A 20,454-nucleotide genomic window follows, 5' to 3' on the forward strand; every position below is an offset into this window, starting at 1 on the left:
GCCTCAACCTTTGGTTCCAATGCCAGTTGGAGAGATAAAAGCTGAGACCACAAAGCAGATGCTGCAATCTCCAGCCAGCATGACAGTGCCACAAACAATTCTGGAACCGATTAAGAGCCGCCCATTGGCGACAGCGTATCACATTCAACTCAAAGGTGAGCTTATTACCAAGTCACACCCTCACAACAGGAAGAACCATCTTCAATCCCCGCCTGCATCACAGTGAGCTGCACGAAGGAAGAAGACAATATACATTGTAAAGATGAGAAAAGAGTTCACCTGCCTCATAAAGAGTTGGAAAAACCAACTTTCATCTATTAATACAATTGGGCCATCAACAATTCAATGCGAAAGAATGGAAAAAGAGGATGACAGGGCACCCAGATTCCAAAACAACCACTGAATCAATAAAGTTTACTGCCAGTGACAGAGCCTATCACTCCTCTGCCAGTAATGAGGACAGAGATGGAATGATAATAAGGCCTCCAGTCTGCCTCAATGTATGAACTGAGAGAATTGAGGGGGAATGTTGGGGTAATAGTAATGGTGTAAATACAAGGGGCCAGCTGGGGTAATTTGGAAATACATTGAATTGGGGTAAGTGTAGTATAAAGGCCTGGTGCATAAAGGGTTAATGTATAACTGAGTACAGGACACCTACATAATGTGGTACGAGAAGACATGACCCTACAGTATAGTTTTGAACATAGAACATAGAACATACAGTGCAGAAGAAGGCCATTCGGCCCATCGAGTCTGCACCGACCCACTTAAGCCCTCACTTCCACCCTATCCCCATAACCCAATAACCCCTCCTAACCCCTTTTGGTCACTCAGGGCAATTTATCATGGCCAATCCACCTAACCTGCACGTCTTTGGACTGTGGAAGTAAACCGGAGCACCCGGAGGAAACCCACGCAGACATGGGGAGAACGTGCAGACTGCACACAGGCAGTGACCCACCAGGGAATTGAACCTCAGACCCTGGCGCTGTGAAGCCACAGTGCTATCCACTTGTGCTACCGTGCTGCCCGTGTTTTGGACAGAACCGTGTGTAGAAGCAAGCATGGAGCATCTCCTAGCTTGGACCTTTACTCTACCTATGTATGCAGTTTCTACTAGTTCCTGGTGAACCAACTAATACTATGGCCAAAATGTTATGTTGCTCGGGCAGGCACTTGCCTGACCCAGAAGTGTGTGAAATTGGTGCCATTGTGCACTGGTACAATATTTTGGTTGGGGGCATGGGCACGAGTTCGAGGCGTGCCCACCAACAATCAAGATGTCAATTAAGGAGCCAATTGAAAGCAATTTTATGTGGTCCATCTGCTATTACAGTTGGCGGGCTGGCCGATTATCAAGGCAGCCTTTAAATTTTAGCTGCAACCTTGATTCAGGGTGGGATGAACTGTCCGGGCCGAAATGAAATATAAAACATGTCTTGGGACTGAGCTTTGTGTTTGAATATGCTGGCAAGTTTTTCTTGCATAGTTTTTCCATCGTAATTTATTTTTCAGGCGTCAGCAGCTGCCTGAGTCAGCTTGAAGGGAGCTGTTCCCTTGAGGGAGCACATTGGAAACACCAATGCGCACTCTCCCTTTTCTTGGCCTTTCTGCCCTTCCTGGCTAAGCTCTGCCTTTCACAGAGTGTGCTTCATGCTGGCTTCCGACTAATTGGCCAGCCAGCGTGAAATTGCGCTGTGCGACCAACCGTGGCCGGAGCGTGCTTCACGCCCATTTCCGGGACCGTCGGGTGTGCATCCTGATGGACAAAAGATTCAAGGCGATGAATATCTTACTAAGATCCACCAAACTATGCCCAACACCAGACAACACTTTCCTACACTCCCTCTTTCACTGTTTCCTTGTCACCTTGACTGATGCTATAAGAAGGATGTTACAATAGGTCTCAACCATATCCCAACCCGCTCCTTGGCCTCGCAGTGTCATTTAAACTAAGGAGAGCTACATTCCTAAGAGCTATCAGGGATAGGCAACAAATTCTGGTCTAGCAAGAATACATTTTCTAAATGCCACATTGACATTCAAAACTGGTCACATGGAGAATGGCCACTTGGGTGTTAAGAGTCCTGCTGGTACTCTCTGAGCTGAAACCCAGAAAATGCCACGTGTCTGTGAAGTGAGGAAGGGGTGCATAGGCTGGTACCACAATCCCTGTAAGTCAAGTTTTTTTTTAATCTACAGAAATGTGCACTGCAAACTTTATAAAAGAAGCTTCCGAAAATTAATTGTACATAAGTTTATTTTTAGTGAGCATAATTCTACTTATACAAGTCATTTGTGTGATGCACTCAGTCTTCTGAAAGCACCACTGAGCTGACAAGAGGTCCAACTTTGAGATTAAACCTTAATAATCAAAATTCTTTCAGTTCTCGAAGGCTTGAAGTGACAAAACTTGACTAACACTGAGCCTTTAACCAGTTTAAATGCAGACTGTGATGCAGTAGTCCTCTAGTACATTCTACCATGGGTAGGATGTAGGTTTGCACCCATAATTCCTTATGTGCCCAACATATCTTTGCGACACACCTTATAGAGGAGGTGATGAGCTGGATTTAAATGGATCTCCATAGCAGGGTGGGAAAGAGACCAAGTGAGTTAGGTCGGGCATCTCATGTGCAGCTTCTGAGAATTCTTTAGAGGATGCAATTGCCGAATGTCTTGGAGCAGACTGGGAATAATACACTTGGCCTGGGAATAAGCTGTAATATAGAGAAGCCTAGTTAAGGGAAGCAAATAAATAATTAAGTACAAAATATGTAAATCAATTAGGATGATATTGTATAGCTTTACATAGGCACTTCCCCTTTTAAAAACTTACAACCTATGAAGCAAGTTTAATGTGAAAACTAGTGCCAAGAGCCAGTTTTTAAAATTGCTTCCTAATCAACACAACACGTTGTTGATAATTAAAGCAAGAATGAAGATAACCATCACTGTTTTCATGTGAATTTTGTGGAATGATTGGTATTTTTAAAGTGATGGGCCCAAGTATTGGGTAGCTAATGATGTCAGTGTGTTTCAAATGTGCTTTGCAGATGATGAACACAAGGAAAATGTATGCTATGCAAAATTAAATATACCGAAAATGGTCCGAATCACTTTCTTGCTATTGCTCCTGTCCTTTGCTATTTTATTTCTAAACTTGTGTATTTTCATCTAATATTGTATGTTATATTCATGCAAGGAAATTCAGGTGGAGCTGAAATTGCTAAAATGTTTCAGTATGCGTAGATCGAAAATGCCTTTTATAATTATTTGAAAATCTATGTGAAACTGCGTGTTTTATTGGATACATACTGCAGGTGATTTGATGCTTTTGTTTTTAGGATCATGATGTCACACCATGCTGAGTAAACAAGTGTGTAATTTTCTGCTCGGCTAATTGTAAATTCATATGAACTGTCCGGCAGCAGATTTCCAATCTCAATACTGCCCGATTCTACAGAAATCACTCCAAAGTGGTTCTTCTCAGTGCAATAATGAGGCTCCAAGAGTTTGTATTTGAGTTCATATAGTTCATGATGCGCTTCTTCCCCGAGGACCAACCACTTCAACTCCACTGAATTGTGATAAGCAGATGATTCCTTCCGATCAAACAATACAGGCATCTTGGTTCTCAGTACCACTCTGAGTTGCGGTATTTTGTTTGACTTTGCATCACTCATCAAATGATGCTTCACATAAAGTTTGCCAGGTATAAGAACTGATATGAAATTTTTTAATGTATTGAAGAGCTGTCCAAGTCTAGAACAGGTAGTGTTCCAGTGTAAAAGAAACAGTGTTACATCTGATATCTTAGCAATGACTTTCAACTCTTCGCGTCCATATTTCAGCTCACTGAGATATTCCCTTAGCAGCAGAAGCTGGATTTTGACCTGAGTCGTCCCTATCTTTTTCATCCTCAGAAATTTACATGGATCAATCAGCTGGTAGAGTACATTGGGCTGAAATAGGTTTTGGTCTCCTAATGTCAAGTGTTTTGGTAATACGTCGACGTAATAAGAGCATTTTTTCAACAGTTCCAATCTCGTTTCATAGTGCTTCAGGATGTCCGTGTTTAAGTTGTTTCCCAGAAACTGCAGAACTATATTTTTTCTGTCCACATATTTTCTCCAGGCATCACCAAGGATCCCACATTGATTAACTCGTGCAGTTTCTTTCTTCGGCGTGGATTGATCGCTATGCAAAGCCATCATTCTTTTCTTCTACAATACTGATTGGAAGGCAAAATATCAACAGTATAAGTACCCAACTCATCACAAGCAGGTTAATGTTTATTTGAATAAAATATAAGTTCTATTTTGCATTTACTGCATTCAATATCCAAGCCAACACTGGTAATTTGCCCACAACATATGTAAAATAAACGTAATGTCGCCTTAGTCCCAGATGACCATAAATTGCTTTGAGGGGGAGAGCTGACTGGTGGTGATTTAACCTGAAGATTACCACACCGCAGGTGAGGGGTGAGGTTGACAAGGCAGGGCCTTCATGAATAACTTCAGCCGGTACAGGGATTGAACCCACGCTCTGCATCAAGAACCCACTGTTCAGCCAAATGAGCTAAATCAGCCCTCCAACTCATGCAACATATGAGTCTGTGTGTGAATGCACATCTCCCGGTTTCACTTCCCTTCCACTACGGTTGAGAGGGCCCCTGGCTGTAACCGTTCAATTGGCACTTCACAGCCTTCCAGACACAACATTGAGTTCAACAATTTCATGCCACAATCTCTACCCCCAATTTTCCGGACAGCAGCTGTTCGGGATGAATCTGCTATTCCCGTGCAAGACATCTTTATCTCTGACTTCCAGCTGTCCTCCTACTGTGACTGTGGCTATTTATCGTATCATGAATAACTTCAGTATTCATTGTGCTTCACACATTCAGATTATGCTGTGAATGTAATTGAACGGAGTAATTCATGATGGAGAAAGGAATGGTTAGATTTTCCTGTGTGCTGTTTCTGGGGAATGCTAAATTTCAAGGTACACTGAGAATGAAAAAGGGGCAGAAACTCATTCGGTAGAATTTACTTCACAGAAACAGATTGTTCAGTCCAACCAGTCTATGTTGGTGTTTAGACCCCATACAAACCTCGTCCCACCCTGCCTCCATCAACATTTCCTTTTATTCCTTTGTCACGTACTATTCTAGTGTTCCTGTAAACCTGTCAATGAAGTCTGCCCCAATGATTCTGTGTTCCACATTCTGTCCCCTCTTTTGGTAAATAAGTTTCTCCTGAATTCCCAATTGAGTTTATTACAATGACTTTATAATTATGACCCACTGTTTTTATATGCAGGTTCCAGTTCATGCGATGCTGATTTCTGGTTCTTAATCATTAGTGTGTGACCCTGTGGATTTTAACTATTCGGCCTCATTAACATTTGATTGGCATGCCGCCCGTTTGATTACATCAAGAACAGGCTACCCACCCACGTACAAAAGTCTATTTGCACCATGAATGAGCCTCTTAGTGAGAGTGTTGCATTCACTTTTTTTCAAGATAAATGCTGTAATTTGTTGAATATGAATACATTCCATTTGTACGTTCCCAGCTCCGCTCATCGAGGGGAATACCAAAATGCATGGGTAGCGTATTGGTTGTGGCAAATAGTATCATTACTGCTGAGGAGAACAGAATCATTTTTTGTAACCTTTACTTGGAATAATCTCTTGGTTGAGGATGCATTGTAAGTTGATCAGCCAAAGATATCGACATAGCCAGTAATCACTTGAAGTAATCACTAATTATCTGAATGTTTTGTGAGGAGCTACACAGGTTGCTTGTAGTTTGAGTTTGAGGATTGTGTAGAGGGGTATAATACATTCCAAAGCCACTGCGGTGTGTCCAAACTGAGCTTGGCACTGATTTTTTTAAATATAATTTTAGAGTACCCAATTCATTTCTTCCAATTAAGGGGCAATTTAGTGTGGCCAATCCACCTACCCTGCCCATCTTTGGGATGTGGGGGCGAAACCCACGCAAACACGGGGAGAATGTCCACACGGACAGTGAATCAGAGCCAGAGAAGTGTGTCAAGTTCAAGGTCATAAAATCATAGAATTTAGGGCAGCATGGTGGCACAGTGGGTTAGCCTTGCTGCCTCACCGTGCAGAGGTCCCAGGTTAGATTGAGGCTCTGGGTCACTGTCCGTGTGGAGTTTGCACATTCTCCCTGTGTTTGCGTGAGTTTCGCCCCCACAGCCCAAAGGTGTGCAGGGTAGGTGGATTAGCCATGCTAAATTGCCCCTTAATTGGAAACAATTAATTGGGTACTCTAAATTTAAAAAAATAATAAAATCATAGAACAAAGTGCAGAAGGAGGCCATTCAGCCCATTGAGTCTGCACTGGCCCTTGGGAAGAGCACCCTACTTAAACCCACACCTCCACTCTATCCCCATAACCCCACGTACCTTTTGGATGCTGAGGGACAATTTAGCATGGCCAAATCCACCTAACCTGCACATCTTTGGACTGTGGGAGGCAACAGGAGCATCCGGAGGAAACCCACCCAGACACGGGGAGATAGTGCAAATTCCACACAGTCACCCAAGCTGGAATTGAACCCAGGACCTTGGACCTGTGAGGCAGCAGTGCTAAGCACTGCACCACTGTGCTGCCCTGTCACGCCATGTCAGCTGAGAGAATTTTGGAGCAGCATTGTTCTGCGGTCAGCAGATGGTGCCCAGCTTTGAAATATACATGTGTTATCCTCGCACTTTCTCTTGTTTTATTAAACTGAAGATAGCGTGCATGAAGGCCAGTGCTGAGTTTCAGAATTGCGGGTGTATTATTTTGTAGAAGGCCATGTGACAGTTGTTAAATTAAAAATTGATTAACTGATTTTTAAAAAATGAATGAAATAAGATTGGAATGAAATGTTTGTTAAAATTAAGTCCGGTTTCAGTGGGGAAATGGGAGAAGCCAATGGACAATTTATGAGGGGTTGTTCAATGAGTGCCTCTAGCTCCCTCTCGAGGACTGAAGCAATTAATTAATTTAAGAGGTAGAGAGGCGGGGGGGAGCTGCTCTGCAATTTTCCAATGAAAGTGGTTATGACTAATGTATTATATGATCTCAACTCCAACTCAATTCATTTAGAAGGATAAAAAAGCAGTTTATTCAAAATGATATGGCTGTGCAATAAAAAATAATAAACAAGGGAGAAGCCTCAGTAAAATCAAAGTTTATTATTAGTGAACGAATGATCTCACAACCACTGTGAGGCTGAGCAGGCTGCAAGCTGTCTGGACTCGGGGGAGGCAGAACAAGTAATATTCATTTTAATGAAGGACTAATGTAGTTCAGCAAGGAGGAATCACATAAAACACTTTGAACCAAAAGAGAGGAATTCCAGTATAATTTATGAACTAAAAGAAAGCTGGGAGGCTTCGTATAACAGCTGGTTTGGAAAGAGGCCTGGAACAAATGAAGGGTTCGCCAAGTTCAAGATGGATACCAATAAAGGTGGCCATTTATCCAATTTTATATCAACGCTCCAAATCTGTTCACTTGTATCGTCCCCCCCCCCCCCCCCCCCCCCAACCCCCCACATCACACCATCCAAGTTTTTCCCAAATGAATCCTGGGTTTCTGCACCCACCACCAGCAATTGCATTCCATATGCTGATCACTCTCTATGTGATCACCACCAATTCAGAATTCAAACCTGCATCCTTTGTGCTACTGCCCTGGCTGAACTCAAAGTAGTCTGTTAGATCGATTTTATCCTATACCATTTGCTGCCTTAACAAAACTCAATGAGTTCAGCTCTTACACATTTCAGTCTGGAAAACCTAACAATCCCTATTCTTTCCTCACTTCTGAGACTGGAAATGAGTGTTGTTGCTTCTCTTCTCTCCATTTACAGGGCTTGAAAATTTGCTTTGTGGCTTGGCCATCGTAAAACGGAACAATGCGCGAGAGGCACGTGTCCCAGAGTTTGGCTTCCTCTGATTAAATTCCTGATATAATTTGTAATCTCTCTGCTGTGTTGATTACAACTCTGTTAAGTGTGCTATCTACAAGCTCAGGTAGATCTCGTTCAACTTCACCCTGAACTATTGCAATATCACTCAGCGAGTATGTGTGTTAGCTTTTTTTAAAAAATAGTCAAATGCGCAATGCTTTTTGCTTTTGCACAATAACTTTCATCTGCTATTGGTCTGTCCAATGACCTTTCTAACCTCTCAAATTCAGCTGATGACATTTTCCAGGTGTTGCCTTCAGATTTAAGCAGTTTTTCATTCAGCAAGCTTCTGAACCCCAGCAGTTATACTATTGTAAATTAGACACAGCGACCCCTTCCAGCAATAGAGAGCAAATGCAGGGAATTGAAATTTTAAATGAATGATGAGCAGATAAAGCTTTAAAGGCGGAGTGCTGAGCATGCAGCATAAGTGGATTCATAGGATCAAAAGCATTGGCTAAACAAGTTGAGCCCTAAATGGATTAACAAATTAATCAGAAGGAAAAATAAAGTGCGCAACTGGCTTATGCAAATCATACAGAGAGAAAAGAGAATGGTTGAGATTCTCTATTCCCCACCACTAAGAACGGAAATCCTGATCAGGCAGAGAATCCTGCGCAGGGCAAAATCGGGATTTGAGCCGGGCGGCAAACCGGTCATGAGTCTCCGTGCCCGCCCCGCTGGTCATAGCGGGTTTCCCAGCTGCCCAGTTGGGCTTTCCACCCTGACCTGGCTACACCATGCAAAAACTTCTTACAGCTATTTGCATGTCATTGGAAGGCAGGTTGCATCATTCACAAGCCAGGTGGGATGCTCCGGCCCCTCAGCTGAGGTCCCAACTCGCATGAAGTGGTACAAGTATTAAGGAGCGTGACCTGGAGACTTGCAGGCCGAGGGTTGACAAGGTGGCAAGTACCCTCCCAACAATTGCTGCCAGTGTGCCGAGAATGGTCCTTCCTGGTGGGCGTCAGGGAGGCTTGTGCTGGGCTGGAAGGGGTCAGGTTGGGGGTGTTCCTGAGAGTGGAGCTCCTTTTGCTGCACTCCCCATCTACAGCCTTTAGTGAATGAGGGAGGGGAGCTTGGGGGGGAGGGGGAGGAGAGCCTCTGAGGTGTGGGGGGCGAGGAGGGGGAGGAGAGCCTCTGAGGTGTGGGGGGGGGGACCTTTTCAGCGATTAGGGTGGTGTGTGGTGATGCCCTGCCTAAGATCTGGAGCTGTGAGTGGGCTTCAGCAGTGAATAGAGATTGAAGCACCCTTTTTAAAAGGTGTTCCAAACTCAGAAGTGGCGGAACTGTCGGAGAGATTAGGTCCAGCCCTATCAGTTGCAGCGCTGACTCTGGCAAAAAACGATTTTGGCAAAAGAAATTCCAAACGCCATGGGGTAGCACGTCTGGGTCGCTCCCTGTGCTGGTGCAGCCCAGTTCCGATTCTCCGCTGGCAGGAGCATTTTGTCTCCAGAATGTGTCGCACTGACGCCGTTTTTGGGGACGCGGAGTATCGTGAATCGGCATCAAACGGAGTGCATGCCCCGATTTTGGTGTCGGCTAGTGGAGAATCCCTTCCAATGTATCCACTGTGATGAATGTATACACATGCAGCAGAGTAAGAATACAGACAATGGACTGGATTCTCTTCCCCACGGCGCAGACAACGCAGATCGCAATCGGGCAGAGAATCAGGGATCTGGCAGAAATCGAGGTTCGTGTCCGGCACTGAACTGCTCCAGCCACCCCCCCACTGGCGGTAGTTTTAGGGTTCGCGCCCACACACCAGCGGAAGGATGTTAATGGATGCAAATGGATCTTAATGACCCACTTACATCTATCCAGCTCCTCCTTACTGGGAATCACGTGGGCGCGGATCACTACAGGTATCACCAAACATGTACCTGATGTGGTGGTTCCTGCAGTGGGCCAAAGGGGTAACTCATGAAGGGAGTTGCCCGCAAAGTCCACGCGAGGGCTACCCCCCTTCCCCCCCACAATGCACAATCTGGCCACCCCTTAGTGACTGGAATGCACTTACCTCTCTTTCTGCTCTATCACTGTCCCTATCTAGACTGCTCTGGAGCTTCCAGGCTGGGGTATTTTTTCAGGGAGGGGGTGTCTGTGAGGGGGTCCCTTTAGTTAAGAGGTCTCCGTGGGCGTCACTTTAGTTAGGGAGTCGCTGTGGGGGGTCCCTCTAGTTAGGGGATCTCTGTGGGGTGTCCCCCTAGTCAGGGGGGTGGTCTCCTTAGTGAAGGAGTCCGGGAGGGGAGACAGATCAGGTAACCCCCATATTTGGGGGAAGGGGGGCACCCAAAACATCTGGGGGTGGGGGACTGCTTTGTGATTCGGTGGGAGGGGAGGGGGCTACTCTGCGATGTGGGGGTGTGAGGCTAATTTGCGATGCATAGGGGAGTGGGGGGCTGATTTGTTGGGGGGGGGGCGGTGTCTGGCCATGGGACTTCGCTATCGGCCTATCCGCTAAATCAGTCGCAATGTTCCTCCTACGACCAGTCTCCCAAACGGAGAATCTCGCCCAAAGAATTCATACAAAACAATTAATAGCCTGAATAATTACTTTGTCCAAGCATTCACTATGGAACATTTGAGGAACTTGAGTAGAAATACTGGAATCTAATTTCACTAGTGCACAATCATTGCCAGAACTGTCAGAATACAAAAGCCTGACGATAATCCTAAATTGGTCTTCAGGTCTCAACTTCATAATACTGTCAAGGTTCATAGAATTTACAGTGCGGAAGGAGGCCATTCAGCCCATCGAGTCTGCACCGGCTCTTGGAAAGAGCACCCTACCCAAGGTCAACACCTCCACACTATCCCCATAACCCAGTAACCCCACCCAACACTAAGGGCAATTTTGGACACTAAAGGCAATTTATCACGGCCAATCCACCTAACCTGAACATCTTTGGACTGTGGGAGGAAACCGGAGAACCCGGATGAAACCCACGCACACACGGGGAGGATGTGCAGACTCCGCACAGACAGTGACCAAAGCCAGGATTGAACCTGGGACCCTGGAGCTGTGAAGCGATTGTGTTATCCACAATGCTACCGTGCAAACACTATCCTGTTGCAGTTCACCTTTCAGAGCCAAACCAATTCAACCGAAAGGAATCAACTTCAAGTGGATATTACAACAGTAAAGAGACAATTTGTATTTGTGTCCTCAGGACATCCCAAAGCACTTTAAAATCAATTAACTTTTCATGTGCAGTCTCTGTTGTTGTATGGGCAATTGAATTTGTGCCTGCACAGTCCTGCAAACATTCTGGCTGGAACTCTCAGTTTGGGAGACCATGGGCTGCATTCTCCACCTCGAGACACTGGAAACACGAATTGTGATCAGACGGAGAATTAGTCGTCCGTCAGAAATCGAGGTCTGCGCCTGGCATCGATATGGCCGTTATGGTTTGGTGCCTCCCTGGCAGCGAAACCAAGTTTTATTTGCCCGCCGCTAGTGGGGGCGTGCAAAACCGGCACTTACATGCATTTAAATGTGATTAGCGGTTTGGACACTTCATGCTCCGCCCCTCCACGATGTCCCACTCCTTTCAGACAGAGTTCTTGTCGGTTCAAATTATGACAAGTATTTAAAAACAGGGACTGGGCGCCATCGCTGTGAGTGGGAGTGGGAGTGAAAGGATAAAACTATTGAAAACTGTCGGGCTTGCCGGGGGTGTGGGGGGGGGGGGGGGGGGGGGGGCGCAGGGGGGCGCTGACCGATGTCAGCAGTGGGGAGTGGCTTGCTGCTGAGTCTGTGGACTCGGGGTGTCCCCCTCGGAATGCCCCTCAGACCACCATTGCTGCAGTCTGTCTTTTAAATGCACCCCAAGCTCCTGGCTGCTTAGTGCTGCCTGTTTCCTTTCAATGCTCAGAATGCCTCTGGCCACCTGGGAGCACACAGAGGCTACCCATCTCAACACCCTCATACAGCAAGCTCAATCAGGAGCCCACCAGGTGTTGACACTCCTCAGAAACTCTGCCCCACTGTAGAGGAAGCAGGGGAACAGCAGAGCTCACCGCAACCAGAAGACACCTCCACTGTGGTCTTTGAAGCCCTCCCTGGTTCTCTGCTCCTCTCAGGTAGAGGCTTCATTAGTGAGCCCCCCCCCCCCCCCCACCCCTCCGGATCACCAACTGTCTCTTCCAAGATGGGGCTGGCAGCACAGACTGTCTCTGCCACAACCTCCCAGGAGGTGTTCAGAAGGGCAGGCCCACCCTGGGGAAGAGAGTGTCCCTCCGCTCCTCACTGGCATGGAGCTGTGGGTCCACCTCGGACTCCCAACCTTGATGGGGCAGGTCTTCTGTGAGCCATCTTGGAGGCTGCAGTGAATTTGTGATACGTGGCGTGCTTAGACAAAGCTCCAGCTGCCAGGCTCTTTAGCACTATCTCTGGCCCCAGCTGTTAGAATGCTGGGATCGGGATTGGCACTGGAGAGCCTTACAAACTGGAGCTACATATAAGCACTCCACTCCCCGCACACTCTCATTCCAGCCAAGGCGATGGCACCCTGGAGAGCTGCTCTGAGGTTCACGGACATACAGTACTGGCAGCGCTAGGTGAAAGCGGAACCAGCTCACTCCGGCTGCACCCCTGTCCCAAGGAGTAGCCCAGGGGCCATTGGGCACCCCCCAAGGGAGGAACTGATGGGCCCTTGCCGGTGACTCCCACAGGGGAGGTTCTGGAACACCACAGCGCCTCTGAACCCCCCACCTGCACTGGCGTATCTGGTAGGCAGAACCTGCGACACCCGGAAGACTGCCAAGCCCATACAGGCCCGGTTACTCCAGAGGATGGCTGCCAAAGGGGATCCGGGCCATATGGCAGGATTCACAGCAGGCCGCTTCCACTTCTGATGTATCGCCTGGGGAACCACCTAGACGGAGCATCAGGATACATAAGATTAGAAAGGTGGGTATCAGCTAAGTTGGCATGGGTGAAGCACACAGGTTAGTGTTAGGGGCTAGGGCACAATACTTGTATATATTGCAATAAACATCTGGGGCTGGATTCTTCAACCCCCCAGCCGTGTCCTGGGGGGTGGGGGGGGGGGGGGGGGGGGGGGGGGGGGCTGGCCGATCTTTGGAGCACCCGACGGCCGGAGTGGTTCACACCACTCCATCCCACCGGGAACCACCGCCCTGCTGGGTAGGGGAGAATCCAGCCCCTGTTCACTGAACTGCCCCGGCCCTCTGTTTAAAGGATGTGAGGGAGAGGCTGGGCTGGTTGCAAGTGGTTCTGGGCTGGGCGGGGGGAGGGGAGGGGGGGGGGTTGGCCAGTGGTGTGAAGGTCAGGCTGTGGGGTGTAGGTGTTGGAGGATGGCACGGGCAGGGCCCCCAGGACAGTCCGACGTTCCCTCGGAGGTGGTAGGGCACTAGGCAAGAGGTGTAGGGGTGCCATGCGATGATTGACCCATCACCGCTCACCACCCCAATAACCAACTGGTGCCCACCCACCACCACCACAAACCCCATCCCCACCTCCCTGAAGGTCTGTGGGTCCATATGATGGAATGGCCAGCAAAAGCGGGGATTAGAAAATTTAGTGATCTCTTTAGATGCAAAGAAAACTTTTGACTTGGTGGAACGGAATCATTAATTTTATACAATGCAGAACATTGGGAGGGGAATTTCTGGAGTGGTGTATAAAAGTCCACTGGCGGCTGTTCTTACTGGTGGTTACAGATCTGACAATTTTAGTCTGCAGCGAGGGATTCGGCCATTATCCCCGCTATTGTTCACAATAGCTATTGAACATCTAGTGGAGGTGATCTGACACGAACCTTCAGTATTTGCCTATTCAATGGAGCAAAGCAACACGATAAGAAGATGATGTGTTGCTATTTGTGTCTAAACGACATGCTTCTGTCCCCGCTACTGTTGATGTGGTGGGTGGATTTAGCCTATTTTTGGGCTGTAAAATCCATTTTACCAAGTCTGAGATAATGCCTCTGGCAAAGCTTAGGGGGGGACCTCCCTCATTTGCTAATTGATGTACCATCAATTCGACTCAAGACACATTTAGGATCCGAACTGTGGCTTTAATCAGCTAGTTGTTAGCCCGGTGGTCGACTACAGAGAATGGCCGACCGCCGGGAACTCTGGGTCCTCATACCCCGCCTCGGAGGCGGGGCCTACTTGCCTCTCGACCAATTGGAGAGCAGTCACATGACTAGTCCCAACCAATCGGACGAGAGGCACATGACCAGCCAGAGCCAATGGGAAGCCAGTGCTCTGCACCAATGGCAGTGCTCATATCCATACCACCACATTCATCCCTTGTGGAGAAAGAAGGGGGGGTGTAAATGGAAGAGAGAGAGGGGGGGGTCCGAGGACTGGTGGTATGAGCAGTGAAAATCGATAGGTGAGCTGCCCACTGGCTTGTGGCAAAACAATACTACTACTAATAACAACAGGATGACACAAAAATGTCCAAAAAAAGTCCATGGCCGCATCAGATGGAGACGATCAGCTTGTCGGGTGCCCGTGGTGTTCTGGAGGACCTTCGCAGTGGAGCCGGTGACGTCGGGCCGATGGTCGTCCTTGCCTCCGGGAGCGTTGGTCGTAGATGTGTCTCCGTACCCCGGGCCGATGGTGGAGACGCTGTAATCGGGGAAGAGGGGGCATGTGCGCTGGGTCGTGGGGGCGCAGGGGGCGCTGGGGGGAATTGGGGTTGTGGGGGAGGTGTTGGTGTAGGGGGAGAAGGCCGCACACCGGCGGGTGCCTGGTCCCGGAGCGAGACAGATCTTGCCGACCGTCGGGATACTCCACGTACGCATATTGCGGGTTGCCGTGGAGTAACTAGACTCGCTCAACCAACGGGTCGGACTTGTGCACCCGCACATGCCTCCGGAGCAAGATGGGCCCGGGATGGCCAGCGAGGTCGGGAGAGGGGATCCTGAGGACGACTTCCTGGGGAGAACCAGAAGACGTTCATGAGGTGTTTGATTAGTGGTAGTACAGAGGAGAGACCGGATTGAATGCAGGGCGTCGGGAATGACTTCTTGCCAACAGGGAATAGGGAGATCTCTGGACCGTAGGGCCAGCAGGATGGTCTTCCAAATGGTGCCATTCTCCCACTCGACCTGGTCGTCCTGCTAGAGGCTATGCCCCTGCTGAGCAGGAACTGATGCAGTTCGTCACTCATAAAAGAGGGTCCCCGGTCGCTGTGGATGTACGCGGGGTAACCGAACAGAGAGAAGATGGATAGGAGGGCCTTTATGACGGTTGTTGTGGTCATGTCAGGACAGGGAATGGCGAAAGGGAATCGAGAGTATTCGTCGATAACACTCAAGAAATAAGTGTTATGGTTGTTGGAGGGGAGGGGACCCTTGAAGTCTATATTGAGACATTCAAAGGGCAGGATGCCTTGATGCGTCGTTCGGGGCGGTAGAAGTGTGGTTTGCACTCGGCGCAGACGTGGCAGTCCCTAGTGACGGTCCTGACTTCCTCGACGGAGTAGGGCAGGTTGCGGGTCTTAATAAAATGGTAGAAACGGGTGACCCCTGGATGGAAGAGGTTCGTGTGGAGGGAGCGGAGGCGGTCAATCTGCGCGCTGGCGCAGGTACCGCGGGATAGGGCATCGAAAGGCTCATTGAGCTTCCCAGGACGATACAAGATATCGTAGTTGTACGCAGACAACTCGATCCGCCACAGCAAGATCTTGTGTTCTTGATCTTGCCCCTCTGTGCATTGTCAAACATGAAAGCTACTGACCGTTGGTCTGTGAGGAGGGTAAACCTCCTGCCGACCAGATAGTGCCTCCAATATCGCACAGCTTCGACTATGGCCTGTGCCTCCTTTTCCACCGAGGAATGGCGGATTTCGGAAGCGTGGAGGGTCCGGGAGAAGAAGGCCACAGGTCTGCCCGCTTGGTTCAGGGTGGTCGCCAGAGCTACGTCAGACGCGTTGCTCTTGACCTGGAATGGGAGGGACTCGTCGATAGCATGCATCGTGGCCTTTGCGATAACTTTCTTACTTTAGTAAACCATTCATTCTTTAATCTACCTTGTGGTTGCTCATTTGTCAGGATACTATGGCGACAAGGATCAACTAGAGTGCCTTCCAGCTATCACAGAAATCAGGAGAGCAGACCTTGTGTGACAGCCTTTCCTTCAAAGCAAACTCACCCAGTGGTCTTTGAGTGACAGAATGCTCCTTTTTGACAAACCAGAACAATTTGGTCCTAATATGGAGAAATTGGGGCTGTGTGCCGAATGCTTCCATTATTTTTACAAGGCTAATGAAATTGCGGGGAAGGAAAAGCAGCAGGTAATCCTACTAAGGGCCTGCAGGACTCCTGCTTATAAACTGATTCGGAGTCTGACATCTCCAGATGCACCTGACTCCAATACTTTTGAGGAGCTGGTGGATTTAGTCAAGGGACATTATCACTCAAAGCCCACGATAATAATCCAGCTTTGCAAATCCAATTTGATGGCAAGGGCCCCAGGGGAGATGTTTGCAGCCTTCATGGCATGCCTAAATCAAATGGCTGAATAATGCGAGTTTGGGACTGCACTCAGTGACATGTTGAGAGACAGGCTGGTCTGTGGTGTTAACACCGTGGCCATACAAAAAGAATTGCTAGCAGAGGCAGAGATTTCCTTAAAGAAGGCATTAGAGGTTGCCCAGGCTCTGGAAAATACTGAGAGGGGGCGATGGATTTGCAGAGCTTGCAAGCAGGGGAGGTCTACCAGGTTTCAAGGGAATCTGCTGGCAGTCATGTGCCAGAGATGGCAGCGCAGAGACCATTGAGCAAAGAGGCTCGGAGCAAATGAGAGTACTGAGTTATAGGAAATTTGGTCGCAGACCAGGGGCTATAATAAGTGCTACCGGTGTGGGGATATCACCCCCAGGCTAGATGTAAACTCAGGGAAGCTACATGTCATGTCTAAAATAAGAGGAGGCACATTCGGAAGAAATGCAAGATTAGCCAGAGCCCACAGGAGGCCATCAAAAAAAAACTCTGACTCCACTACACATTGTTGCGAAAAACCCTGAGCATGAATCTGAAGAATATAGTTTAAACAGCATTAAATTGGGCAAGACACCACCAATTATGATTGTGTTGATAGTAAATAGAATTGAGATAGATATGGCGGACTCTGCTACAGTGGTAGGTGAACAAAGGGATCGCTATCTGCAAGGTGGGGTCCAGACCCTGAAGTTAAAAAGCACATCAACCAGGCCAGCCACATGTACTGGGGAAGCTATAAGAATCCTTGGAAAGACTACACTGCCTATAAGCTACCCGGAACCAGTCTGGTCAACTGCCCTGAATAGTAGTGTGTGTGGGGAGGGGGGGGGGGGGGGGGGGGGGGGCGATATGGGGGGGAGGGGTGTCAAAGACCAAGTCTGGTGGGCCAAGATTGACTTTGGCAAATTAAATTCATTTGCCGAAAAATCTTCCAAATTAATGAAGATCTTAATAACGTCTTTAAAAGAATCAGGATGTTTTCCAAGACGAGTTAGACAAGATACAGGGCATAAAAGGAAATATTTACATGGATCTGGAATCGCTCATGTGTTTCAGAGCCTGATCTGTCCCCTATGCCTGAAATGAGAAGGTTGAATCTGAACTCAAACAATGAGAAGAATAAGGTATCATCAAACCTGTACAGCTTCCGGAGTAGGTGGCTCCAATTGTGCCAGTGGTGAAAACAGATAGAACCATTAATATATGAGAGGACTATAAATTAACTGTGAATCAGACAGTCAGATAGGACCAGAACCCAATACCAAGAATTGAAGACTTATACTCTAAATTAGCAGGATGCTTAATTTACACCAAACTTGATATGAGTCATGCACACCAACAATTAGAGTAAGACGGAACTTCTAGGGGACTTGTTGCCAGAAACTGGCGTATGCCAGTATACCCAGCTATCCTTTGGAGTTACATCTGCCTGTGCGATAGTCCAACGAACAATGGAATGTTTACTACAGGACCTACCCAGGGTGATTGTCTATCTAAGTGATGTACGGATTACAGGAGCATCCAAAGAGGAGCACCTAGAATATCTTGAATAAGTCTTAAATTTAAGAAGGTCGGAGTAAGGCTGAAAAGAGTAAACTGTACGTTCCAGGCTCATGAAGAGATCGACTTAGGATTCAGGGAAGGTACCAAAGGGTTCCACCCTGTGGAGGACAAGATCAAAGCAATGAAAGATGCACCAACCCCTAAAAATTCATTGGAATTGAAATTCTTTTCCGGAATGGCGAATTAGGGGGTAGCATGGTTGCACAGTGATTAGTGCTGCTGCCTCACGACGCCAAGGTCCCAGGTTTGATCCCGGGTCACTGTCCATGTTGAGTTTGCACATTCTCCCCGTGTTTGCGTGGGTTTCACCACCACAACCTAAAAGATGTGCAGGGTAGGTGGATTGGCCACGCTAAGTTGCCCCTTAAATGGAAAAAAATGAATTGGGCACTCTAAATTATTCCAAAAAAAAAAGAATGCCAAATTATTACGACAGATTTATTCCTAATCTCTCCACAACGTTGGCACCCTTATATACGCTCCTCAAGAATCACCAGAGTGGCATTGGAAAGAGCATCAGAAAGAAGCCTTTGAACTGGTTATCCAGTCATCCAGTCTCTTAGTTCATTTTTATCCGTCAAAAGAGATCATTCTGCGATGCGTCCCCTTGCGTAAAGTGGATGGTTTTGACCCACAAGGTGGAAGATGGTGTAGAAAGGCCTATTGCCTATGCCTCAAGGACTTTGACCAGTGTTGAACAAGCTTACTCTCAAATTGGAAAGGAGAATGACTGCACAGTGGTGCAGTGGGTTAGCCCTGCTGCCTCACGGCGCCGAGGTCCCAGTTTCGATCCCGGCCCTGGGTCACTGTCCGTGTGGAGTTTGCACATTCTCCCCATGTCTGCGTGGGTTTCACCCCCACAACCCAAAGATGTGCAGAGTAGGTGGATTGGCCACGCTAAATTGCCCCTTAATTGGAAAAAATAATTGGGTAGTCTAAATTTATTTTTTTTTAATTGTAAAGGAGGGACTAGTCATAATATTCAAAGTCATGAAGTTCCATCAATATACCTATAGACGACATTTCATAGCCATTACCGACCACAACCCCCTGTTGGGGTTATTTAGGATGGATAAGACCATTCGCCCCATAACTTCAGCTCGGGCTCAACGCTGGGCTATATTGTTCACAGCCTACAAGTACACACTTAAACATAGGCCGGTTACCCACATTTCGAACACGGACGCTATGAGCTGCCTTCCCCTACCTCAGAGTCTACGGCCTCCACCAGTATCACAGGACATCATTCTGGCTTCGCACTTCCTTGATAAATTGCCAAGGTTGGTAAGGCAGGTCAAGCTATGGACCCAAAAGGATCCGTTATTACCTCGAGCAAGCCCATGATCCTTCACTGCTGGCATTATGATAACAGACAATTTAAGTCATGAAGGTGGTGCATTATCATGGGGAGAAAGGGTGGTCGTTCTCACCCCCGCTCGGAAGCTATTGTCACGGGAGCAACAAACACTCCCATCCTCGGATGCCAAAGGTGAAGATACTCGCACGCAGTTATTTGTGGTGGCCCGGGATGGGTATCGATACAGAGAATCTGGTTAAACAATGCGACCAGTGTGAAATGCAGTCATCCGCAGCCCTCATGCACCCTTGGAAGGTTATTCCTGAAGGCCCCACCTTCTCAACCTTTCCCCTCACCTAAGGCGTGCTGATCTTCAGATTAAATCACCACCAGTCATCTCTCCCCCTCAAAGGGGAAAGCAGCCAATGGTCATCTAGTGGCGACTATACCTTTACCTTTCCTTATCTGCACCCTTGGGAGTGGCCAAGACGATCCTGGGTGAAGCTACACGCCCCGACTTTGTGGGCCCATTTATTCTTGCTTGTGGTAGATGCTAACTCCAAGTGGTTAGAAATACTCAAAATGAAGTCCGACACCATATCAGCAACAGTAGATAGATTACGACAGACACTTGCCTACCTCAGATTACCAGAGGTTCTGATCTCAGATAATGGAGCTGCTATTATGAGTAAAGAATGCGAACATTTTATGAGAACCAACGGTGTTCAACTTATTCAAACTGCTCCCTACCAATCTGTACGAGCTGAGAGAGCCGCCCAAACATTCAAGACTGCCATGAAGACACCTTAACAACTCAGACTGGTCCTGTTGCTGCTCATCTATCGAACTACGCCTCATGTCACCACAGAGTTACTAATGGGCAGACTCATTAGAACACAACTGGATCTTATGTTTACGAATTTGGCGGGGAACATGGAAGTTAAACAGGGTGCAGAGAAAAACACCATGACTCGAAGGAACTGAAAGAATGTTTGACGTGGACAATTTGGATCCCGGGAACGGTCATGGCAAAAACAGGTTTAGTGTCCTACGAGGTAGATGTTCAAGGGATAAGGTTAAAAAAAGCACCTGGACCATGTAAGGAGAA

At 47.7% G+C, this 20,454-nt stretch overlaps 1 protein-coding gene across 3 annotated transcripts in view; it reads right to left on the bottom strand.

Moving 5' to 3' along the window:
- The window catches only part of LOC119969496 (fibronectin type III domain-containing protein 11-like), a 289,739-nt gene that overhangs the window by 194,727 nt on the left and 74,558 nt on the right, over positions 1-20,454 (bottom strand). For 2 of the 3 annotated variants that reach the window (XM_038803184.1, XM_038803183.1), the window contains exons 2-3: positions 3,322-4,237; positions 2,246-2,723 (exon numbers count right to left, since the gene is read on the bottom strand). The exons of the other annotated variant lie outside the window; for it this stretch is intronic. In XM_038803184.1, coding sequence (XP_038659112.1) covers positions 2,552-2,723; positions 3,322-4,220 — 1,071 coding nt within the window. In that variant the 5' untranslated portion in view covers positions 4,221-4,237 and the 3' untranslated portion in view covers positions 2,246-2,551. Of the gene's footprint in view, positions 1-2,245; positions 2,724-3,321; positions 4,238-20,454 lie in introns of those variants that run through there. 3 annotated transcript variants of the gene reach the window in all.

The sequence above is a fragment of the Scyliorhinus canicula genome, chromosome 7, assembly GCF_902713615.1.
Source record: "Scyliorhinus canicula chromosome 7, sScyCan1.1, whole genome shotgun sequence".
NCBI lineage: Eukaryota > Metazoa > Chordata > Chondrichthyes > Carcharhiniformes > Scyliorhinidae > Scyliorhinus > Scyliorhinus canicula.